General features: G+C 37.7%; 6 protein-coding genes across 9 annotated transcripts in view; 1 reads left to right on the top strand and 5 right to left on the bottom strand.

Annotated features, from left to right (window-relative positions):
• LOC18790661 (calmodulin-like protein 11) lies at window positions 536-2,983 on the bottom strand. Of its 2 annotated transcripts, none has more exons than XM_020561219.1 (4): window positions 2,618-2,983; window positions 2,237-2,394; window positions 2,031-2,111; window positions 536-952 (listed from the first exon to the last, which is right to left on the bottom strand). In XM_020561219.1, exons 1-4 carry the CDS (start codon window positions 2,724-2,726, stop codon window positions 815-817), a joined length of 486 nt encoding a protein of 161 aa, XP_020416808.1. In that variant the 5' UTR covers window positions 2,727-2,983; the 3' UTR covers window positions 536-814. The 2 variants fall into 2 exon arrangements, with proteins under 2 accessions (XP_020416808.1, XP_007223678.1); XM_007223616.2 differs by having other exon boundaries at window positions 2,651-2,967.
• Window positions 4,643-8,098, bottom strand: LOC18790101 (2-methyl-6-phytyl-1,4-hydroquinone methyltransferase, chloroplastic). 3 transcript variants are annotated; one of them, XM_007222355.2, is made up of 4 exons: window positions 7,968-8,098; window positions 7,203-7,878; window positions 6,368-6,674; window positions 4,643-5,084 (listed from the first exon to the last, which is right to left on the bottom strand). In XM_007222355.2, the coding sequence occupies exons 2-4, from the start codon at window positions 7,763-7,765 to the stop codon at window positions 4,929-4,931; spliced, it is 1,026 nt and encodes a 341-aa protein (XP_007222417.1). In that variant the 5' UTR covers window positions 7,766-7,878; window positions 7,968-8,098; the 3' UTR covers window positions 4,643-4,928. The 3 variants fall into 3 exon arrangements, with proteins under 3 accessions (XP_007222417.1, XP_020411500.1, XP_020411499.1); XM_020555911.1 differs by having other exon boundaries at window positions 7,976-8,086; XM_020555910.1 differs by having other exon boundaries at window positions 7,972-8,086.
• LOC18788915 lies at window positions 8,402-11,838 on the bottom strand. The gene is made up of 4 exons (XM_007222332.2): window positions 11,148-11,838; window positions 9,991-10,649; window positions 9,325-9,515; window positions 8,402-9,060 (listed from the first exon to the last, which is right to left on the bottom strand). Exons 1-4 carry the CDS (start codon window positions 11,644-11,646, stop codon window positions 8,685-8,687), a joined length of 1,725 nt encoding a protein of 574 aa, XP_007222394.1. The 5' UTR covers window positions 11,647-11,838; the 3' UTR covers window positions 8,402-8,684.
• LOC109946491 (vegetative cell wall protein gp1-like) lies at window positions 16,627-17,205 on the bottom strand. The gene has a single exon (XM_020554526.1). It carries the CDS (start codon window positions 17,203-17,205, stop codon window positions 16,627-16,629), a length of 579 nt encoding a protein of 192 aa, XP_020410115.1.
• LOC18788893 (guanine nucleotide-binding protein subunit gamma 2) lies at window positions 21,110-24,911 on the top strand. Its single transcript, XM_007225886.2, has 4 exons — window positions 21,110-21,680; window positions 24,321-24,373; window positions 24,470-24,514; window positions 24,596-24,911. Exons 1-4 carry the CDS (start codon window positions 21,546-21,548, stop codon window positions 24,678-24,680), a joined length of 318 nt encoding a protein of 105 aa, XP_007225948.1. The 5' UTR covers window positions 21,110-21,545; the 3' UTR covers window positions 24,681-24,911.
• The window catches only part of LOC18791950 (ADP-ribosylation factor-like protein 5), a 2,823-nt gene continuing 1,935 nt past the window's right edge, over window positions 24,908-25,795 (bottom strand). Inside the window, exon 3 of the mRNA XM_007225501.2 lies at window positions 24,908-25,469. Within this exon, the coding sequence (XP_007225563.2) occupies window positions 25,110-25,469 (360 nt within the window). The 3' untranslated portion in view covers window positions 24,908-25,109. The remainder of the gene's footprint in view (window positions 25,470-25,795) is intronic.

Consider the following 25,795-nt stretch of genomic DNA (forward strand, 5'->3'; position numbering starts at 1 on the left):
AATAAAAGGCCTTATCTGTATTCATTGTGGTGTGAAAACCAAAGAAGATCATAGAGGAGTAACGGCTAAGAAAAAGAAATAGTCAAGGACATAATCTTCACACGCTGAAAATCAACGAAGATGATGAGAGGAGGAGAGTTTGCATATTCCACGCGGTTTGAGAATGGTCTAAAGGTTGAACATCTACAGCCGTAGATTGGAAACAAAGAAGAGGTCATCGCAGAGAAATTAATGTGAAAGGATAGAATTCATGTCCAGCCTTTGATCCTGGTCAAAGTCAGACTTCAGAACCAAAAGTTGGAGAAACTTCATATCAAGAAACCCTTTCTGAATTGGAAGATAATCTAAACAATTACCCACAAACAGAAAATAAAAGTGGAAAAAGAAAATAAAGCAGGAGTGGATATATTGGTAGCCTGCTGATGCAGTTTCAAACTTGACTTGATGTAAATGGGTTTTTTTTTAAGAACAGGCGATAGTCTAAATTGAAAAGGAGATGATTTCTTACACACACAACTGATGTAAACGGTTAAGGTAAGCTAAAATACTCGTTCAACAAAAGATTTGATATATATATCACATTGGGGAGAGTTTTTACTTTTGAAATGAAACACACCATGATATTGACTAGCTAGAAATGATAAAAAGGAAAAATTACAATGTGGAATTGAATGAATTGAACAAATCAAAGGGTACTGGTCAAGTCCTACTACGTTTGGTCGTTGGTTACCGACAACACAACTTTATTCCTTGTGGACTAATGAGGATGAATTTGAATGTGTTCTTCTTCAATACGTGGAGAAATCTGTCATCATCATCCAATGGTCATCATCATCTTAACAAATTCATCATAGTTAACTTGGCCATCACCATCCAAATCAGCCTCCTTGATCATCTGCTCGACCTCTTCGTCGGTCAATTTTTCGCCTAGATTGATCATTACATGCCTCAACTGAAACAAGATTAAGAACAAGAAGAAACATAGATTTACATAGTGTTAGATTCTGTTGGCACTGAAAAGGTCAATATGAAAACAAGATGCATTTGTCTAATGAAGCATGGTTAATGTTCATTGCATGGGAAAGGTACAGGGAATCAAGATACGGATCCTCATAAAACTTGGGTTAAAAGATATGATTTAACTTAATTAAATATTGAAATTTATTTCACGAATACCCAAATAAAACATTTTTTAAACTAAGCATTAGTATCAGTTAAGCTATATGATTCTCCTATTATTTTTCTAAGTATATCCTTAGACACTCCATGCTGTCATCCCTGCAATCAATGCCTAGAAATTTAATGTCAGTTCAGTGAAGCTATCCATCACTAATTCTGAGTTTGGTGAGCTATCATCTCTGTTCAGTGTTCAACAGCTCAAGCTTGTTTGGCTGGTCAATTAATAAATATTGGATTTTTGTGGTCCAAAGAAATACAGAACACTTTCTTTCAACAGTCAGTGTTCATATTATAAAGTCAATATATCCCTTAGAAGTAGGAGACAGAGTTTCCCCCTCAAAGATAAAACTTCCTTGGTTATTGTTCAAAGAGTTAGCTTTGACACACTATTAGCAAACAAACACAAGCTTTTTATTTTATTTTTTGATATACGAACGATGTTGGAGAGGGGGAAATTGAACCTAGGATCTCAAGTGCAGAGGTAAATGTTCTTAATCACGTGAGCTACAAGCCTCTTGCAACACAAGCTTTAAAATAGCTTTTTGTCAATAATAACAGTTCCACCGATGCTATTTGTATGTTTTTGGTGCTAATATGAACACTAAGAACAAATATACAATAATTTCACACACATGAAAAAAAAAACATGTTCTGTGAACAAGCTTGTCACATAAATAGCTAAACATGTGTGTTTATACTATTTTTAAGGCACAACTGTCTTGGCAAGTGCATTCTATTTAATAAGTGCAAATTGAGATGATGATGATAAAAGTTAGCCTTTCATCTATTCAGTCTCTTTTTTACTGTAGAGGAAATTTTGCTTGTGGATGTAAGGATGGAAATTATTGTACCTCAGTAGCTGATATATATCCATTCTGATCCTTGTCAAACACTTTGAAGGCCTCTTTGAGCTCCTCCTCTGCATCAGTTTCCTGATGATATGCATTCATACAAACACAATTAAGAACATGTACATGACATTAAGCCTTAATTCTTATATATAAATAAAATATAAAATAAAATAAAAGCTATGCCGTGCCGTGCATATAATATTTACCTTCATTTTGTTTGCCATTAAGCTCAAGAACTCTGCAAATTCTATGGTCCCATTTCCATCAACGTCTACTTCACTTATCATATCCTGAAGCTCCTCCTCCGTCGGATTCTGATCCAGAGACCGAATCACCGTCGCCAATTCATCAACGGTAATGCAACCTGCTCACATATTTAAACATATTAAACCATTTCATGAAAAAAGAAAAATGCATTTGAACATAGAAAATTCAAGCATTTCATGAAAAAGAAAAATGCATTTGAACAGAGAAATAATATATAGAAACTGGTTCTAAATCTGAGAACCTACCTAAACTACAGCTAGCTATGCAAGAATATATATATATATATATATATATATGCATGCATCACAAAGAATACTAACCAAGAATTGAGGACATGATAGTAGGAAACTCACCATCTCCATCCTTGTCAAATAGACAGAAGGCTTCTTTAAACTCAACAATCTGTTCTTCACTCAGAACATCTGCCATGCTGTTTTAATTATAAAATTTCCCCTGAAACCTCCACAACACTCAAACACCTCTACCTTTCAAAAATACAAAGTCTATGAGAGAGAGAGAGAGAGAGAGAGAGAGAGAGTTGAGTATAGCTCAATCTTAGCTGGGTTTAAGTAGTACTTTTCAATATGGTAATTGGCCAGTGTAGCACATTTTTGTTTTGTTTTTGTTTAACATTATATTAAAGTAAATTAAATAAGAGTGGTCAAATCAAGGCTTGTATATGCATGACTGGAATTTGTTGTTACAGTCATGGCTTTATTGAAAAGAATCATCTGAGTCTTTGGTTTCTTTCTAGTTTGTACATGGACTTTTAGTTAAGGGGGAGGCAAAAGAAAACAAATACTTTTCAAAATTTTATCTGCTTGCTTCACTGTAAATACTAAATGCATGAATAATATAATGAAACAAAGATTGGACAGCTGTAAGGGTTTGATGTTTAGGAGACAAAGGGCATTCAAAGAGTAAGACTCTAAAGGGTATGGGGAGGTGTGTAAATTGCTCCCACATATTCAACCCCAAAAAGCACGCTGCGTTGCTTGCACGAGATGGGGGGGAAGAGAGAGAGAGACTCAGAGAGAGAGAGAGAGAGGACCAAAAGCTGTATTATAAGAAAAAATGTATCAATTTTCTTTTCTTTCTTTACAGAATACAAAATACAATACTATTATTACTTGGTATTTTCAACGCGTTTATATGGTATCTGCAGGATGTTTTGCCTTCAGAAAAGGACCAAGAAAGAGGCTTTGCAAACTCTGCTAGTACGTCACTGGTCTAACTAAGTGAAAAATGCTTTGATTTGTAGATTAGTAATTTTATGTTCGAACTCGCATGATGACGCATTGACAATGTATGTGCGAGAAAACCCCCCTTAATTTTGCTTGTATTAAAAAAAAAATTATATGAATAGGACAAAAACTATTGAGTTGAGCATGTTTCATTAAAAAAAGAGTTTTAATGAATGAATAATTAAAGGAAAAAAACATAGCATGCATTCAACATAACATAACCCTTTTCATATAGTTCTCAACCAGCGCAGAACGATGCAGTTATCATCAGACCAAAAAAAACACGATGCTGTAATCAATCTTATCATATTGATCAGATGCACTTCTTAATTATAGGTATCATATAAACTTAAATTTTGAGGTTGAATGTGTCTTTGTTAGTTTTCAAACATATTATTAGAACCCAATTTTGATTTGTTCTTTTACCTGTCGCAAATCATATATGAGACCCAACTTCCATTGACTCTTCTAGTACATGGAACCCACTAACCACTTTTCATCATCTTCCGGCTAAAACAGTTAACTCTACAGAAGTTTGCCTCCAACAGTGTTGTATACAACATTGTGTCTACATCGCTCCTCATGTGTCAATCTCATAAGACTTGGGAAAAGAGAGAGAGAGAGAGAGAGAGAGAGAGAGAGAGAGAGAGAGGAGGAAACTAGCGGAATAACATAATAACATGCAAATATTGTTAGACCATCCAAAGTAATGAATAAACAGCAGTGGTAAACGTAAATCCTGGTAAATGACTCGAAATAATAGAGTAATGGACCCGATTCTACAAGGTCCAAGTCTTCGAACCAAAACCAACTCGTCAAAAATGACCTCGACTGTGCCTCCCATTGAATCTGTTTATTGGCATTCGATGACAATTGACAAACCCCACTCATTCTTTCTATGGCACAAAATCTCCATTACAAAAGAACCATTGCTGAAATGCTAATCAGGTCATGGCACATTTAAAGTACAAGCGCGGCAAAGAAATTTGTTCGTGAAATTTATCCCATTTGTACTGCGCGAATGGATCAATGGACGGCTTGCAAAACCAGTGAAATGAACTTAATCATATCATCACTTTCCTGTTTCTTAGGCACTCATCCTTCCATTAGCACGCAGAGAACATTCCATCATTTTAAATTGAAATGTCATGTAATGTGAAAGGAAATTGACATTACGGATCAAGTTAGTCACTTGTACAACATAGTTCCAACAAACTTAAGCTGTAAAAAGGTGCATCGCCACAGCACAAATGCCTTGAGGTGTGTTTGTCAAATGGAGTAGATTATCTTGTCTGGCTAGCTTCACTGGACAAAGGGTAATCTTGAAAGAAAGAATGCAAACTGTAGGAGAATGCTGACAATCATTTCCCATCTTATAACTCCCATTTCAGATAGGCCTGCCCTTTGGAACAATTTGATCTTTAATCCACATGTAAATCGGAACCAGCACATAGTAAGCTCCTGCCATTGCACCAAGAATGAGCCGGAAAAGAAACACCAATGGATTCACAGGCTTCCTTACATCCTCCACCTTTGGACCAAGCTGCACCAAAGCAAACATCTCATAAATATGACAAGTGAATGTATTAAAGGGAAAATAAGCCTCCTACTTAAGTCTAGTGCATCTTCCGTTGAATGCTGAATGATAATCCTCTAGGTACAATGGTCCTTACCTATAACTACTTCACAGAAAAGGTGTAGTCAAATCTACTTTTGAACTAAAACTAGTAAAATGCCACATCTTCATGTAGACCCTCATATATTCAAATTGTTCGAGATCCTAAAATCTTAGATTGTATTAAGTAGCATTTATGTTTCCTGTTTTCTGCTTCAGTTTGTATAATGAACCACGACCACCATCATCTCCAACAGTGCCACTACTATTTGTCAGTTGTCAACACTAATACCATTACCACAACCACTAGAACACCACCACCAACATCACCCATTCCAATCATTAAAACACTGTAAAGTGTAATCACTGACCCCAGAGTCGCAACTCACACCTGTCATTACCATTTCCACCAGTATCACCATTTTGTAACAATCACCACTGCTGCTGCGCCACTGCCAATGTGAAAATCACTTCACCACCAGACTGCCAGTCGTAGCTAGTACCAGAACCAACTACCATAACCTATTTGATTTCCAGTATATTTTACAATTCCCAGATAATTTTAGAAACAACAATGATGAAATGAGAGAAAAAGAAAACTCCAATGCCATTCTTGCAGCCACCTCCACCTCCACCTCCATGGCCACTCACTGCTTGAACCACAACCAACCACTGTAGTTGTGTTTGATTTCCAGAAATATATTCTAGTTTCCAAAAGAAATTGGAAACAAAATGAAGAGAAAAAAAACACATGTTGCAGTTTTTAGATAACAAAAACATGGAGAAAGAAATATATCCAAGTATGCCATTGGAATGAGAGAGTTCCTTGTAAAACTAGGGACTAAGTATAACATGTATCAGAGAGTTGGTTAATATGCATTAACCATTTCATATCACCTTCTCTGAAACAAACTTCGTTCTCTGAAACAACAGATGAAATATTGCTGCCTCTAGGAAAAAATATTTCAAGAGAACTATTTAAATTAGAAAAACTATTTATCATTTATTGGACTGCATGCCATTTCGATGTTATGAAAAACTTTGAAGAGGACTTTTCTGTCATCAGTTAGTTGTTTAGCTATTCTGTAATTACCAGTGATTTCTTAGACAAAAGAAAAATTATTCAGTCAACAAGAGTTACACCGTAAAAAGAGCCCCCCAGAAAACTTGCTTTAACTTACGAATCTTCTGAGGATAAAGAAGAATATTACCTGGAGAGGGGAGTCCCCAGATAAGGGCTTCACACCTGTCACAGAGCAACCCATAATCAAGCCATGGCGGCGGACACCACGGTACCATTTTGGACCAATCCTTTTGAGTTTAACATCTTTGAAACCAGCATTTTTGAACCACTCAATGTACTCTTCCTCCTTGGGGAAAAGCATCCACACGTCTGCAAAAAAACGAGACAGCCAAAAGGTTGGGTATACAGGGCCTATAAGGCAAGCTTTTCCTCCTATTTTTAGCACCCTGTATGCTTCCTTGATTCCACGTTGTGGGTCCGGCCAGTACTCAATACTGAGGAACAAATCATGAAATTGCATAAGACAAATTGGAGATCCTATTTCCGTACCAACTCAAGATATGCTTATTGGGCTCTATGTATTAACGAGTGGAAATCGTCGAGGTATTTGTGCAAATAGGTATAATCCATGTAAGCACAGAAAAGCTGAAATATGAAAAATCAAATACAGCATATGCTTTGTAGTGTGGAATACCCTAAAATTTCAACAATCCTGAAAAGTAATGCTCACTTAACTTTTTTTAAAGAGAAGTAACAATGCTCCCTCCCTTCAGATTATAATTAACCACACAATTAGTATGTAACTTCTTCTCATTCACCACAATGAAAAATCTGAAATAAGGAATAATAAGCTCGGCATAACAGTGAATCTCAGGATAAGATCAAAATTCCAATCGGAGAACTCATATCTAATATATTTCTACTTATTAACTTGACACTAATAATCCCACGACTCAAAACCCCACTTGCAATTCCTTTAAATGAAATCACATTACAGAAAGCAACAGAAGCAGAAATGTTACCTTCCAGCAGAGACATATCGATCTGCATAATCAGTTGGGAATGGCAGATCTTCGGCATCACCTTCAACTATCTTGCATTCTTTCAAGGGCTCCTTCTCCTTAGCCTTGGCCAGCTGGTGAGGTGACTGGTCAAGAATTGTGACATTTTTGGCATCCACATGCTTAACAATACCGAGAGTTGTGAACCCAGTTCCACCACCAACATCTACCACTACCATATTCCGATCATAAAGATCAGCAGGCTCGAGAGCATCGTCCCTCATATCCTCAGTCCAATGCCCAGGGTTTATAACATGATCATACACTATAGATAAGAACCTATAGAACCAAAATGCCTCTTGCTTGTGCTGTATGAACCTAGGCTGCGAGGCCGGCCTTGAGGATGAGACACTGCATATGGGTGCCAAAGTTCTAGTCTTGTAACTCCCCCCATAACTCACTAAACCCTTCTTGGAGAAACCCCCAAAGTGAAATTTTGTCCCATCAGAACCTAATCCTGTTGCTGGTGCTATGCCACCAATGAGTTTGAGATTTTGAGCTCCATAGAGCATTGAAATAGCCATTGTATGATAAAAGGAAGCAAAACCCACAAAACAAAAATGCTAATTTATATTTTTTGCTCACTGATTACTGGAAACTATGAAGCCGGGCAAGCAAGCAGCAACCATGCGGTTTCCTGGTAATTGATACAATGGAAATTCATATTGAAACTACCATGTGAAAATTGAAAAGGAATGAATGGATTGCAAAATGGAAATGGCTTACCCACGTACAGAGACAAAGGATTATAGGCGGAGAGTGTGCTTGTGTGACTCTGGGTTCAACAAGCACCACATGCTTGCAGCAGCAACAATTGTGAGTCACAGTTTTGCCTATCGCTATCAGGTGAAACGGAACATATCACCCGCGTTTTGGTTTTTTATGCCGTCCACTAAAACGCACCGTTTCAGGGCCTTAATGAAAAATCAAGGCTTCTGTTTCATATTGTATTAATTCAAATGGTTTCTGAAAAATTAGATATCCTTTTTTGTTGTGTTCAAATCTTTGGTTATCGATAAAGAACTATGAACTTGTCTTTTTTTAATTAAAAAAATTAATTTAAATATATAAATATACAATAAATAGTCTAAATTACTCTAAATTAATATAATCTAAGGATTGATAAAAAAAATTATAATCTAAGGAAGGAGGGTTTGAACTTGAATAAAGGAGCGAGCTCATTGCCCTAACCAACTCGCTTAACCCACTCATCACTGAACTTGTCTTCTTTTCACAAAAACATGTCAAACTTATGTCTATTTAAGTGGCAGTTAACAAGGAAAAGAAAAAGTAATTCTGTTCAGTTTTGCAGTGGAAACAAACTAAAGCTTAGAAGAAATATTACATGATAGGATAACTACATTCATTATTTAGGTAAGGGGAATCTATAATTACGTATATAGAGAGAGAGCCTTTTTCAGTTCGCTTCAGATAGATGGTGATTTATGGCCTATCGGATGGCTTTGGAACTTCCCGGAGCTGGACTGAGTTTTCGAAGCAGTGATAGAAACCGAAGTGAGGGAACCTCTCATACCATGTGTCTTGCGGCTCGTGTGTATCCCAGTGTTCACCGCTGCTGCTCTTCCCATACTTGTGAACCCACCCAGAACCATTGTGGCCCTCACCCCATGTCCGATTCCAACGCTCTCCATACTTACCTTCCCACCATGTTTCACCCTGCTTCACACCATGACCGTTTGGATTGAAATGTTCATCCCATTTGTCACCCCATTTCGCCCAACCGTCGCCCTCACAGCGCTCCGCCCATTTGTCAGTGTATTTGTCGCTGCCACCATGTCCATCATACTTTTCACCCCACCTGCAACGGATGCAAAACATGTCAAGTCTTTAGAAGGAAATCAGATTCCAAATTTTACTGATCGTGCAGTTTTATCAGAGGGAAAAGCAGGTTGATTGACACATCAGAAGTTTTACAATTTCATGAAATCTACTATTATCATGTTTGTAAAGTTGATTGTAAGAGAAATCCTGTAAGTGGCGATTTGATGTGATGACAGGAATAAATGAGACATCGCTACAGGCATGGCATCAAAAACTCCAATTTAATTGACAAGTTTGGTACCTTTCATGCCAGATATGAGCATGACCAGCTTCAAGGGGTGTATTTGGGTCAATGCTACACCACTTATGAGCCCATTTTTCAGCTTGGCCTGAGGCATCATAATGCTCCCACCATTTCTCTTGCCACTCATCGCCTTTACCGTTCTTGCCCCACTTGTCTGCAGTTTTCTCCATATGCACAAGTCCACGGTTCTGCAACCAAACCAAAGCTTGCTGTTCAGTTTGTTCTTAGATATTTGTAACATCATATATTCATCGGATAGAATTAACATGCCTTAAAATCAAGTGGACAGATGAATTAATTAACTCTAGGAGCGATCTTTAAAAAATTAACAAGTTAATGGCTATGTATCTCTTCCTATGACAATTCTATTGGTGAAACATAGCAGTCCCTTTTATAGGGGTTTTTCCTCACTTTTATGGAAGAGGAGCCTGCATTTACATCAGATGAGTATAACTTTATAGTTCATTAACCATAAATTTTGGAAAATATAAAACTAAGTAATCATTTAAGCTTTTGAGGAAGCAATTTAGACTTGAATCACTGCATAAACCAGGTAGGCTTGTTCCTAGCCACAAAAGAAAGGCTAAAACCCATCAATATTATGAAACTGAAAAGAAAGTAAGAAAACATAAATTTCAGTTGCAAGTAGCGGTGCGGAATAACCTGCCACATAGATTCTGTCCAATATTCACGCCAGACATTTCCAGTTGCATTGCGTCCCAATTTTTCTGAACCAAGCTCCTTGTGGCCAAACTCATCTGCAGCCTCCCAGTACTTATCTTGCCACTCCGTAACTTGGTCGGCACTAACACCTCTGGTCATTGTCCACCTGCAAACTACACCATCAGGCCTTTGCTCTATTCCAGATTCCTTCCACCACCTAGATCCATCTGTATTCACTCCAGATAATGACACCTCATCCACTGTATCAAGAGCATGAGCTGCTTCTGCTGCATGTGCTGAAAACTCAGCACCAAGTTCATGGTCATCTTTTAAGGAAGTTGCCTCTACACTGGACTCAGAGACGTCTACTTTCCCAACCTCCATCAGGGACTGGAAAGGAGGAAGAGGAGGGTTCCGATTGGTTTCTTCAAGTTTACTCTCTAAGGGAATTGAGAGAAAACCTACAGATGGCTCTTTCTCCAACACTGGATTGCTCGACTGTGCAGAAGGTTTTGGTGCTGGCAGCAATTCACTGACATCATCTGAACTTTTATCACCACCCTGAGGGGGTGCCCAGGACCAAAAATCAGGGCCAGGAGTCCCGGTTCCTGAAATTTCTGATTGAGGAACAATTACACTTCTAACCTGTGTCCCATTTCCTGAAGAACAGTTAACCAACAGTGTAGTATTAGAAACTCCAAAAAGAAAATCATCAATTCCATTAGCGTAAAATTCAGATGTTCATCCACTAATTAGTCAAATGGGAGATCAGCATGTCAGTACTTCCCTTTAGTAACTAAAATACTACTCATCATTTGCAGTTTATATCAACCTATGATCAAATGTCGGCCTATCTCACAAATCCAATCTCCACAACCACAAACAAAAATGGACACTAAATTTATGTAGTTTGTTTCAGATTCAAAAAGCCCTAAACCCATCACCATCCAAAACATATGCATATATGCCCGATCAAACTCATTCTTCTTCTTTTTTTTTCCTTTTTTAAAAATGTGGACTTTATTAAATAAAACACGCATCAACATTACGCATTAGCATCAAATTCTACCTGTCATATCTTCACTGTCCCAAATAAAAATCCAATCAGAAATTGAAATTCCCAACCTCAAAACCAAACACAAAGTCTAAATCCTTACCCTCTTGACGAGGCTCCACTGCTCCCCCGCTACCACCACCTGAACCGGGATCAGTCCTCAAACTCTTATTTTTGTCCGCCAAAATGGCGCGAGCGGCGGCGATGGCCGCCGCAGCCCTATCGACAACCTGCATTCGCTGAACCCGATCCCTCTCTTCCTTGGAAACTCCCAGAATCTTCTCGAACTCCTCACTCTTCTTCTCCAAATCCTCAACAGGCTCAACACTCTGATCATCATCAGCATCGATCTTACTCGATTTCTCGACGATTCTTTCGAACTCGACGGTCTTCTTGTCGTTCTCCACGGCCTTCTTCCACATGCCGAGGTACGAGTCCCCGCCATCGGAAACCCTAATCCGCAGACTTCCCCTGCCCGCGATCTTCGTTCTCCCAAACGGTGCCGTTCGCTTCTGCTCTAGCAGTAGAATGAGTGGGTGTTTGTGTTTGAGTAAATAGAAGTGGGACCCGCGAGGAGTACAGGCGCCGAGCCGAGACGCCATTCTGGTGGAGAAGTGAGGAAGGAGACTGAGTAACACTGAGTGGAGAAGAGAGAAGTGGAAAATGGAAATGGATATTTCAATTTGTATTTTATTTATTTTTTGCTTTTCGGAAAGGAGGGAACAGAGTTTCCGTGGAGTTGGAGTAAGGCATGGGATGCGGTTGTAACGGCTTTACCTGTTTGTTATAATTTTATTATTGATGGGTATGTGGACACCTGGCGGGAATGACAGAGAGATGGACGGTGCGAGACGGAAAGGGATCCGCCAGGCGTTGGATTCAAAACCCGGAGGTCTCGGAGCGTCTACTGACATGGAAAATAAGAGCATTGCCCCTTGGCATGGCAAGAGAAGTCCTAAGGCAGCTACTATTTATGTGAATAGTGGTTGCCCTAGTTCCCTAGCAAAGTGTGTTTCCAACAATTCCCTTTTGCCATGGCAAATACTTTTTATTTTTGTATTTTTTTCACAACTTTTTTACTTAAACAATTAATTTGGATAATATTTTCCGATAAGATTTTTAGGTTCCTACGTGTTAATACTATTCATATCGGATAAGATTTTATTTTATTAGTTGTGTTTTATTTTATTAGTTGTATTGGTTGGTATTTATAGAAAGAAAAAAAAAAGTATAAGGATTTGGTGTTAAAAGTGAAGAGTATTGGTTGGTATTTATAGACACTGGCGGACTCAAATTTTTTTTTAGTAAAGATGCAATATTGACTAAGTATGAAAATTGATTTTTCAAAATAATCATTTTCTCAAGATAATTTTTGGCGACTTTTATTCCTTACACATCAAATAAGAAAACTTGATTTTATGGGATTTTAATATGAAGTATATATTAACTTAATGAGCCTTCATTTTTAGCCTAAATCGTATTTTGCACTAAAATCGATTTTTCATATTTTGATTTGGTGGGAATTTAATTTTCTAGTATTTTTATTTGAATCCAAATGGGGGGTACTTCCCTATTTACATTGTAAACTTAAGTAAATGGAGTAATATAAAAATAAATTAAAGTAAAGGACAAAGACATTTACTTAAATGTTGAAAATGGAAATAAAGTATAGAGAAAAAAAAAATCAGTAATTTTTTTGTATTTTTAAAAAAAAAATTCCATTTTTTTTTATTTTTTTATTGCACAAAAATTAGCTACCGTTAGATTGCTGGAAAAAAATCTGATTAGAGAGCCCAGCGCCGCCACGTGAACGATTTAAAAAAATTTGGACACAAGGCTGACGTCGACGTGACGTCAGCCTTGCCCTCGGGCCAACCAAGTCTGTTGGGTCCCACCATCTGCCCGGGCTTGCTTTTATTGCTGGAAACCACTTTTTTGCCCTAACCCCCCCAGCCCGAGTCTAGCCTTAGCTGCTGGAAATGCTTTGAGACGAAGGAGATCACGTGTTGCCTGTCAAATCTTAGCCAAACCCAAAATAAGGGAAAGCCAAGCGAAAATTTTTCCAACGGATGAAAATAAAAGGATGGCTTTTTTTTTTTTTGTAAATGGTCTATAAAGTTTGCGAATTTGTGATGAATTGTCGATGTGAAATGTAAGTGGAACCCATATGTTCGATGGCATTATGCCATATGGATTATAAAAAATATATATACATTAAAAATTGAAAATCCATAGAAAAAACATTTCCGTATATTTTAAAGTAACTCCACCTCCCTTCCCCTCCCTCTCCCTCTGTTATGTCTTTACTCTCTCTAGTTTGGACCCCACTAGTCCAACCAACTGTACATCTCCAAAAACGCATCGTCGTCCAATCGCAGCAACAAAAAATTCATCCTAATCTGTTCATATCTATCATTGTTGTTGACACATAGTAAAAAAAGGGAATCCAATCTGCTCAATGAAGACGCGACGCGTGGACCTCCACGAGTGCCTAGAACCGATCATAGCCTATTAGCACCGACCACCCCTTCACTAAAAGCATAACACAAATATGCATACAATCGGGACAAACTAGACCAAACCACCCCTGCCCAAAAGCACAAATGGGCGTCAGCTTGGGGACTTACACGAGCAGTCACCCCTGTCACCAATCGTCTCCTTAAAAACAAGTAGGCTAACCGTCATATTCCCCGGAGCCATCCTTCGGGGCAGGGGCTCATGCAACCATTCCTATGATGTTTTTCATTCCCGTACTCTCGATTTGAATCCATATCTTGATAACTGGCTACTTTTCTAGTTCTGTTACATAAGGGCCTTATCTTGCTGCTGGACCTAAGCCGTATGCCTAGCTTATCAATCACAGATCTGCTCGAAAGTACCCCTTTTTATTATGATGATAAGGGTGGATGGTAGGATCCTTGGTGTGGAAAGATCTCTGCCAACAAAACAAATAGCTCAACCAATCCCTTATTTCAGGGACATCCCCTTGTTAGGTAGGGCTAGGGATCACTAAATAGTCGAATGAGCCCATCCCTCTGGCCTATCATTTTTTGAAGCTTGGGGACCGCCCCATACATGGAGAATAATCGATCACAAAGGGGCCACAGCGATGACAAGACCTCTCCTGACAAAAGAGTAGTACACCACCCCCAGAACCATCGCTCATGTCACCTCTGATCCCACGTGTAGATCTGCCATTCACCCCCAGACAAGATGGACGTAGAATATGTTACTTTACAACCCACCTCCCCCTACTAAATCTGTGTGAAATCATCATCACTGAAATGTAGCAATCTCCGATTGGCCCACCCACATGATGAGACCGGCGTCGAAGCATGACATGCTCAACTCAGTGCCTAGCCATATAACAACTTAGAAATATCTTGTAAATTATACCCTATAAATAGGAAGTATCTCTATATTCTATTTATAGAGTATAGCCGCGTGACTATACTACTTTAAATAAATTTATTTGAGGGATACCCTCGTAGGCAGTGACCGAGCTAGAAAATTTATCAAGAAGGGTCAACCTTAAATAGCGAGAGTGAGATTTTTGCCTAATTGATTGGCTCATTCGTTTAAAAAAATCATGAAAAATCTTAGAAATTATGAGGTGTGTTTTATGTGATATTGTGTTAGAAAAAAGATACTACTAGAGCCAAGAGGGATTTTGTAGTGCACTTGGTTGAGTAAACTCAAAAGATGAGAAGGGTCGGTCATGTAATATAAAAAGTAATTGAGTCCAATGCAATACAAATACAAACAAAACATAAATTATCAAAGGGTGAGAAGGGTCAAGTGACCCTTGTGGACCTTAATTGGGTCCGCTCACTTGAATCCAATATCATTTGATCACTCAATTGAATTATTGAAATTTTAGTACTTTCTTGAAGCACTTTGTTCATTGATTTTATAGGACACAATTGGATATCAAAACGGTTTCCGATTTGTCTAATTTTTTGCAAGGATGATCTATGAATGTAAACTTAAAAAATAAATGGTTTCAATCATTGAAAAAATATTTGTAGTGACCCTAAATGGTGTCCCTCAAATAAAATTATTTAAGAGATCCTTCAAATAAAATTATTTAAGGGATCCCTCAATAGAATAGAACTATATATAGCCAAGCGGCTACCCTTTTTAAATATAGAAATTTAGTTATATACCCAATCTTAGACATAGTCTTATATAAAGAAACTCTATACCATTTAAAAACTATAAACACACCCAAAAAATACCCCAAAATTGACAGTTGTCAATTTTTTTCAATTTAATAGCTATTTTTTAGTTTATTTGTATGTGTAAAATACCTATATTGCCTTTGTACTATGAATTTGAAAGAGAAAAATCATACTTGCCAAAAAACCAAATTAGATTCATTTTCTCCTTTCTCGCTAGTGCTTTCTCGATGTTGGAGCAAGATGAGCTTCCATTGAAGCTCAATCTCAAGTCCAACTATATTCTTTATCTCTGATCTACAATTTTCAATATTTCACCTTCAATTTCTTGTTCTAAAATCGTGCTTCTATTCTTTTTTCTTTTTTTTGGATTGTTCGAAACCTCGAACGAAACTCGATCAGATGCTCTTAACTCTACTCCTCTTTCGCCACGTCGTCGTTTGGACTTGAGATTTTTTATCTTTTACTTCAATTATGTGTTTCTCTTCGGATTTTAATTGATTTTTAGAATGTATTTTAAGCTTTGATAATCGATTTATCTTTTGTTACTATTTCAGTTATGGATCTCATTTTTGTTAACAATGTACTTCTATGACAGAATATTAACAATGTATTTCTATCACATAATAGTATAAACAATTTGAACTCGGCTTATTTTGAGTTGATTTGGTTTGTTCTTTCTTCATCTTTTCTTTGATGGACATATATTAGAAATAACAACATAACAAGCATTAATCAACATGACAGTAAACTAACAGTGTTATTACCATAAACTGGAACATTATATTTTTTAAGCGGTCATACTCTTTATAACATAAACCCAAAAAACTATACCCTTATAATTAACTCCCTATAATTAACTCCCACCATTAATTGTAGCTTCATCATATAATCGCAATTTTTTTTTTCAAGGAATAAAATAACCTTGTATGTGAAACACATGCTTTGAAATTGCAAAACGGTGCTGGAAGCCACACTCATTTATTTTTTATGAGCATCACCTACACCAAAAATTTGCCAAAGGTTAACTTGGATTGTCCAAACATTTGTGTGGTTGCCAAAGATTTTCCTTAGGAACAATTTCAATGGCAGGATTCCAACCCTAAAACTCAATTCAGTCCAGAATTAGTATTCGAATATTATGGCATGGTTAATTAGAATTAGGAAAAGGTTGTCTGATCTTCTCTAATAATTTAATTTAATACACCCAACACAAAAAAAATATATATATATATATTAAAAAACTAAACTAGAAAAGTTGTAACATAAAAACAAGTAAATTGGTTCTATATACATCCACTCTACTACTCTATTCTATGATCGACCACTGATCTTTTCTTTTCTTTTTTCTTTTTTTTTGCTACTTTTTTTTTCCTTGATCAATAATAAATAAGATCAGAAACTTCATCTACACAATGTATCAAAAAGAGATATCGACACAACAATTGGCCCACCCGGGCCAGTTGGGGGTGGCGGGGGAGCTGGTGGCGGAATAATCTCGGGCTCCGGCGGGGGAGGAGGCACAATATCAGGTGGTTGCGGCGGCACTACGTCGGGTTTTGGAAGCGGGTTATCAGGAAACGGTGGCGGGATATCGGGCACAGGAGGCGGTTTCAAGGGAGGCACGGGAAAATCCGGGCCCGGGTTCGGATCCGGGTCAAGCGGTGGAGGGTATGGATTCACTTCAGGAGGCGGAACAGGAGTGGTGTCCACATCCGGAGAGGTGGAAATCCCAGGCACCTCAGGAGGAGCAGAAGGCTGGTCATAGCGGCCTGGAACTGGGGGAGAAAACTCTGGTGGGCTCCTGGTCGGGTACTGGTCCGGCGAGTCGGGTAGAGCACGGGAGAGAAGGGGCCATATGGGCTTTCTTTTGGGTGACAGAAATTGAGTGCTTGTTGCAGAAGTAGTAGAGGTGGTGAATGAACAAAATGGGATCGTTCGTCTGATGAGAGTTGATGAGAATGAAGAGATGGAGGACGACATTATTATTATGTTTTGTTCGAAAACAAAATTGAGAAATTTTTTTAGGCTCTTAGTCTGAGAGATGATGGAACAGAAAGTTTATGTATTGACGTAGTTGAGGTTTCGGTATTGCATGTGGGTGACACATGTATGCAGGTGGCAGAGGGAGTTGACACCTGTGCGTGTGGATGAGAAATGGTTTTGAATAGTCAGTCAGGTTTATTTTGGATTGACACGTACGTAGTGGTGGTATAGGGCGAGCTGGTCTTGCTCGATTTCATTAGCCGTTTGTACACATCATAACGTAGCAAAGAGGAGACTGAACCAGAAATAGGTAACTTGTCCAATCTTAAAGCCTCTCTTTCAATACAAAACTTGCCCTACTTATTCAAAGTGGAACTTAGAATTTTCAAAAATACAACGAATAAGTATAAAATTCCAAATTTATGAACATTTTACCATTTTCAATCAATACATTTATAATTATTACAGATGCATTTTCATGACCTAATTCACTGAAAATCTTGCAAAATCTAGGCAATCGACTCTTACCATTAAGAAAGGGAGAAAAAACGGAAGCCTTTGTCTTCTGATTTGCTAAGAAACTTTGCTTAGAAACAAAGAGTTTGAATTTAGCATTAGCTTTCCATGTTCTGAATTCTTACTTAATTGAATTTTGTTAATCGTAAGCCTATAGCTTTCCATGTTCTTTCATTCAATTATTACATTTGATTTGAAATTTAACCTAAGAGCCAAATTTAGTGAGAATGTGGTTTATTCAAATCCAAGGGCCCATATCACCCCAACCTCTCCATTGGGGCACAAAATGAGTTTACTTTGACTCAATCAAGATCAACCATTGAAGGAGTGGAATAGAGATTCCAAGCCTTCGTATTTAGAGCCTCTGTATTTACCCGTATTTCGTTTGATCTGAGCCATTGTAATAATCCAACAACTCAAAACAAGACAGCTAAGCTAATAAAGAGAAATGTGTTTAGTGTTAAGTGAATTTAGGAATTCAAGTATCTGGCGAAGCCGATAAACTTCGCCAAGCGGCTATTACACTATTGGTCGAAGCTCTTGAGGATGAACCAATTTCTTGCAACGCTCATTTTTGTAAATTTCCATTCTATAGTTTATCATTTCATCCCTGAATTCAAAGATAGAGTGCAGCTTCTTTTCATGAATTTTGACTGAATTCCAAATGACAATCAATTGATGGGTAGTGGCTGTAATCATTGGGTATTTTCATGAAAATTGAAAGTTATCAATTGGAGAAATATTGATAAGTTGCTAAAGAAAATGATGGGTTTTGGCTCCTGAAACAGTCGCTGAATAGCTTTGTGCCAAAGACAAATGATATAGATTAGATAGGAGCTTATAGAAAGAGAGACACAGGGAGGTAACGGAAACACGTTACCGTTAATTTTGTAAATAAAACAAAAAAGTTATACTAGCTGACGTAGCCTATTCAAGGTCATTGAATTATTTGAGCGCAATGCATGTAAATGCGGAGGATCTAAATGCAGAGACTCTGGATTTGTAGAATAGTTCTTCTCCCGACCAAGAGAGACACGAGTGACAGACAGTGAGAGAGATGTTTTACTGTTACCTAGCAGTTACGAGGATTTGGCCCAATGTGAACACGTGGCCGTCGCAAAAACAACTGGGTAAAATCATGAAATGACAGCACACCCGCGCTGCTCTTAAGAAACAGTAAACGCGCTTGTCACTTACAAAGACAACGACGTGCCACAAACTCAGGTCAAGTTGATATATATTTTGATTTCTGTACGCATGTTAAATGATACTAGAAATCTAATCATTTTGCCCAGAATAAAATGTTCTCTATGCTTGACATGCCAAAACTAGCATCTAATCTCTCTCACAATAACTTTCGGTGTTTTCTATGTGATATGATGCATGTAAATGAGCAAAGCCATTGCCATAAATCAAGAGGTGTTTCTACCCAAATCATTAGTTAAGGGCAACTATTTTTCTATCCCTGCTACTTGATTAGCTTAAAAAAAGACCTCATTAGGCCCCTCTTGGACATAGTAGCAGCCAAGAAAGTATCATTCCAATCTTCAACTATAACCCCTAGCCCTAATCCCTCCACAATTACTGTTATGTAAGAAAAGACTTCATTATGATCTTTGGAATCGAATACACACATTCAATTATTGAGAAAGATAAGGATGAAACTTTAATGATGTATAATTTTAAAAATTTAATGCGCATGAAAAACAAAAAGGTTAGGTAAATTGTGTAAAAACATCTCCGATAGAATTGTTGTACCCTATTTTACCAATTTTGGTGACAAGGAGGGAAAACCACAACTCCACCAAGTTCGCCAATTGGCTCTCCAATTTGGAAAACACACTTTTGGAATCTAGTGGCTCACTACATCTAACAAGAAGGAGAGAGAAATTGAAGCCTTGCATTCTTCTTGCAACAGTCAAAAAATTCAAAGTCTTCTTCCTCTTCTCTTTGTCAGCTCTCTCTCACTATGTCTCTGTTTCTCTCCCTCTATTATGAATTAGGATAATCAAATGTTTAAATTTTAAGAAATAATAAAATATTCAAGATTAGCAAAAATAGAGAACATTGGTGCAGGAATCACTTTTTAAGTAATTTGCTATAATGATTTTTTAGCTATTTAAGCTAAAATTTAGAGACTCTCCTGGAGAAACTCTAAGATAGCTAGCATAACGTTCATGTCAACTGATGTTATAAGTTCACACAATTGTCACACATCCATCACTTACCTACTTGGCACAAAACAAGATCCAGCTAAGGTAAGTGTTGTTTATTTGACAAGAATATCACGTTTATATACACTTATTATAATGAGTGCTGCTATTCCCACCCCCTTATCCTATTTTCCCACCCACCTTATCTTCAAAGTTTTAAAAGCAAATTTACCCTATTGTAAAATGACTTTTAAGGACTTAACTCTAAGTTAACACTGTTAAGTCAGGAAAATAAAAGTAAAAATAAAAACAAAAAATTAGAATAAATAAATAAAAGAACCCAGCAAACAACCCTTAGACTACCCACCCAACCTCGTGACAACCAAGATTGATTGATGTTAAGAAATAGTTAAATTGGAAACTTGGAGGAATAAAGAGCCATGAAGTTGCTGATATTGATGAAGACTAGGATGAGCAACTTTGGTAGGCAATGCAGTCGAAGTGTCATCTCAGATCTGGGCCAATTGATGTAATATTTCTCGTGGGTTGATTGAAATGGATAAAGGAGAAGAATGTTAGATTGGGGTTTGAAGGTGTTGTTCAATACAACTGAAATAATGGTGAAAGAGACATGAGGAGGAGGACCGAGGAAGGGAGGCTTGGCCTGAGGTGGAAGGTATGGGTGGTTCATATTAAGGTTTGATGGAGTATGCGGTGGGTGGCTGTTGAAAACCCTTTTTTTTAAAATAAATTAAATTAAAATTTTTCCGACTCAATCAATAGTGTTAAGTTAGAGTTAAAAGTGTTAAGTGAATGGAAGGGTATTTTAGGAATAATTGTGGGTGCAAAGATATGATTGTAATTTTTCAAATTTTCATGGTGGGTGGGAAGATAAAACGAGTAAAAAAAATAAACAGATAGGTGAAAATAGCAACACTCATTAAAATTAATTCATTATATTACATTCACATATCACATGATGTTATGTCGGGTACATGCAAAATTTTTGTCAGTGACAATACCCTACCACACCCAGCCTAGCTAATCATTTTACAAGTTACGGACTTCCTCTTCAGCCTTTCTACTTTGTATAGTACTAAAAGACCTGAGCTGAATTTTGTCCTGTCTGAGCCCATGGTACCATGCGCAGTGCCCTTCCACAATCCACAGTTTCGGGGTGCAAAGTGTGACGATGAAACATCGCATGGGGCTCTACAAAGTAGGAATCTTGATAGACTCTTTGGTCTCCACAGAGAGAGAGAGAGAGAGAGAGAGAGAGAGAGACAAAAAAGACACAGAAAATTAGAAAACAGAAAAGAAAACCAGCTTTCACCAACACTCCACTACCAAACAAACCAAACAAACACAAAGAAGAAAGTTTCTTCCTTTCTCCTGCCATTCCCTTTAAAAAGGTTCTTAAAACAGCCAAACCCAAAAACCCAACACACAAAAACACTCTCTCTCTGTTATAGATCCGCTCCTTTGCAAAAGGGCTTTGCGTTTTTGGTGTGAAATTCATTGTGGGGTCCATGAAGATTTCTGGGTCGTCCTTAAGTTTCAGTCCAATGGCCTGGCGGCGATGATCAATTTGTTTCTTTGTGAAGAAAGTTGGTTTTGCAACTGAGTATTAGTTGTGAAGTTTAGTCCTTTAGTGCTTTCTGTGATAAGATGCAATCGGATGGGTCAGAATCAGTAAGCCCAACAACCCAAAGGCTACAGTCTTTGTCAGCCGCTGATACCAGAGGGAAGCATAGGATACAGGCCGAGTTGAAACGGCTCGAGCAAGAAGCTAGATTCTTAGAGGTCAGTGATGCTTTTACTTTGATTCTGATGCTGGGAATTTTGTCCTTTTGATGTTGTTGCTGTTGCATTCTATGTTGAATTTTGATTGTTTTATATCTCATTTCCGGTTTTGATTGGATGTCAATCAGACAGTGAAATTTCCAATTTCAATTTTGAATTCAATTAGCTGCTGGCTTTGTACGGTCACCGAATTTTCTGTTTGAAAATCTACGTTCGGAATTTATTAGAAAATTTAGCTGAGCGGTGAATGTGTTGAACTGGGTGCAGAGTTTGAAATGGTTTGGTTTAGTTGTTTGCTAGATTGTGGTCCTGTTTTATTGATCGGTGGGTTTGGTTTCCTAGTTCTATAGTGTAATGTGAGAGTTTGGGAAGTTCTATGCTGCCCCTTTTGAGTGTGACCGTCTGAGATTTGCCTATTACGACCATGTGACCATCTTATTCACTGTTAGCTAAAATTTATTAGGGTGGTTGTTTTATTAAAGTTGGTGTCCTTATGTGGAAATGGATTTTTATGAATTGAACTTCGGTGATTTGCTTTGCAATTGCAACCATGTCTTTTTCAGGCTTCTAGAGTTTTTGGAGTTATTAGTCATTTAGTGAGTTCAGGTCCAGTTATTATGTAGCTTTGTGCTTAGGTGTAATTTGATTGCCTTCTCGGTTGTTATAGTTTATTGTGCAGAAGGACAAACTGATTTGTAGAAGATAGATAATAATGGAAGTAGACGGTCCAGGACATTTTGGTGTTTAGTTGTCTTGCTTTGAGTGGGTGCATGTTTCCTGCGAGACAACTGATTGGTTTTGTTGTTGGTGAAAGCAGGATGGTTTTTACTGCTGCCATGTAGGAAAGTTATTTTAATCACTCATTTTTAGCTTATGAGAGAAGTGAGTCATTGAGTTTACACATTATACAGTGACATACTTTCCCCACTCCTTTTGCCTGTGTCTGTATAAATATTTCAGGCTTCATAGGTGCCAAGCTTGAAGTTAGTGTTCTTGATGATTGTCATATGGTCAAATGCCGTGCAAGGCCTGTGAACTTTTTGTCTTTAAGCTGTTCCTTGAAGACAAAACTTCATTAGGTTGAAAAGATGACATGGGGTGTTGCTGAAGAAAGTGCAAGAATAAGGTTCAAATATATGCTGTATTGTAAAAATGTGTGACCTATCAAATTGTTGATAACTGAAACTTTGAAAAAAACTAAAAAGAAATTAGCTCAAATTGCAGAATATTCAGTTGAATCAAGCAATATCTACAAGTTACTTGAGGGTGTATTAACAACAGGAGTTGTGTAATGGTTACAGTTGATCACAGTTACCCAGAGTCAATGTATGTTGACCCCTAAGCTTTTACTTGTCAGCTGTAGAATTTCATAAAGGCTCTTAAATTTGTTGCTGGGTGGTTGGAAAGATGACTTCTCTTATGCCGAGTAGAAAATTATGAATTTGTTACATTTATGTTGTGGTTTTTTAACCTCTCAGGACTTTAACTGTTAAAACACCCTCAACTTCCCGACCTAGGAGCAACCAGATATATGGGTGTGATCAGTCATGTGGACTGGAGCTAAAAGTTGTTATCCTTTTGGCACTATACAACATTATTTTTCTCAGCAAAACCTTCATTGAATCAATTTCCTGAACCTACTTAGTTAAGCAATGGTATGTTGATTCATTCTTGACCCCTGTAGAAGTAGTGTAATGAAGAAAGCAAAATGCTCTCACCACCCCTTTTCAAAAAAATCTAAGGAAAAATTATCCTTCTGTAAAATTATATAAGACAACAAACTATGAAGTAACCAGTTCTTTCTTTAGCTCTTCCTAGCAATTAATTTCACCAACATACCATATTAGAATCTTTCAGATTACATTAAATTCGTTTCCAGTTTTAAAAACACAACTGAGTGACTACTTTTGAAGTAAGATATAGAATAAGACTGAAAAAATAGGAAGTGGAGTACATTGAAACTTTCCATCAACTGCATTTAGCTCGATCAATGCCATATTCCTTTACAAGACTCACATTCTTTTAAGAATTGCAACTCCATATCTGCTTCCACCAAAGAGGTAGGGCACCTTGAAGAGAGTGAGGTGTAGACTGCCTTTCTCGGGGGAATTGGGGAAAGTTGGATGTCAATGTCATTGAACTGTGTAGTGTAACCTTCTCTTGTTATGATAAGTAGCATGCCCTTGTGTGTCATTTTGTTAACATTTTCCCTTTTGGAAGTAATTGGCTTCTCGAGTCTTTCTGTAATACATCTTAACTAAAACCCATGATGCACATGGTCAAGCATCTAGTGGCATGTTTCAGCTTCCCATGATCCTGAATTTTTATGGCCAAGCATCTTGGGACATTATTCACATTTGGATTGATTAGGAGTTGGAGCTTTTGAGTATGTTCATTGCTTTAATTGCTTTCCTCCCTTTTTGGTGGGAAGGAGTTTCCATGAACTAGTTGTGTGATTTGGTATCCATAAGGCACCTGAAAAGTGACTCACCGGCATGTTGTGTGTGTGTGTGTGTGTGGGTTGAATAACCCAGAATTTAATAGGATGGTCGTTTGACAGTTCATGTATGTCATTATTTATCAGCATGACTGGAGTATTCAGACTGCTAATGGATTTATTCTTTTATGTTGTTTCCACAGGAAGAGTTGGAACAACTGGAAAAGATGGACAAGGCCTCAGCTGCATGCAAGGAGTAAGCATGATAGATCCTTAAATTGTTTGAGTTTTATCGAGAACGCTGGTTTTTCCCATGATCAATTTGTTAACCGACTTTTGTTTTGTACTTCAGAATACTGAACAATGCAGAAACGAGGCCTGATCCATTACTCCCAGTGTAACACCTCTATTCTAGTTCTTTGTTTCATTTTCTAAATTCGCGGCCCTTTTCTTATTGTAATTTACTCTTGATTGACAGAACACATGGCCCTCTTAATCCATTCTGGGATCGATGGTTTGAAGGCCCCAAAGATTCAAAAGGTTGCAGATGCTGGATACTGTGATGATCATTGCTCAGTTTCAGGCTTCCATTATCATTTGTTCACAGAGGCTACGATTCAGACGTATCACAGATTTCGATTGTTGCTGTTATTCAGGAATGTTTTACTAGATGCTTTATTGTGCAGATGACAATTTATGGCAATGATTCCATTCGTGTGCCTTTAATTTAGGGCAGTTGTGCAGAGTGTAGCAAGTTTTCAATTAAATGCTTCAGTGTTTTGGCAGAGCATAAACAATTTTCCAGGCATATCATATTGTTTAACGAAATGCTTAATGATTCAAAATGTAAAATATTCCAAGCATTTGAAATTGGAAACAATCTACAAATTTGCTCAGAGCAAATAACATTGATGATACACAACTGACACTTTTACATCACTCATCCTTGAAAATATATGAAAAATCTCTTTTCTCTGTCTCTCTCTCTATCTTCAACTGGGTGCTTTCCCTGTAACCCGCTGGGCAATCCAACCTAGACCATCATACAGGCCATCTCCTGTGAGGGCACAACAGGCTTGGATGTGCCAGTCATGATTCTTAATGCTGTGAAGAGAAAGGGTGTCAGTGATCTCGGCTGGGGTCATGGCATCCTTGAGGTCTTGTTTATTTGCAAAAACCAGTACAACGGAATTTTGAAGATCCTCATGTGCCAGCAACCTGAAGAGTTCATCTTTCATAATAGAAATCCTGGCCCTATCCGTACTGTCTATTACTGCAATGATAGCATGAGTTCCACGGTAATATGTTGCCCATGAAGTCCTTAGTCTTTCTTGTCCGCCAAGATCCCATACCTGTCATGATTGGCATAATCTTTAGCTCTTATCATCTAACAATAAATAACTCTAAGCATGACATAATGCCTTCAAGGACAGAAAATGAAATGAAAGAAACATGGAAAAGAATATTGTGAGCATGTTAAGGTATAGAGAGGTATAGAGAGGCCTTATAAATGCAGTAGCTAAAATATTCAATGAGTTCAAATGACAGACTCATAGCCAGACCAACGAAGTCAACATACACAAAGGCCGGGCAGGTATCTGTAAACATAAACTATTTCTACACTCTGACATCATCAGCATAAAGTCACAGTTATCATGCTCAGGTGGCAAGTAACGTT

This window comes from Prunus persica, chromosome G1 (genome assembly GCF_000346465.2).
Source record: "Prunus persica cultivar Lovell chromosome G1, Prunus_persica_NCBIv2, whole genome shotgun sequence".
NCBI lineage: Eukaryota > Viridiplantae > Streptophyta > Magnoliopsida > Rosales > Rosaceae > Prunus > Prunus persica.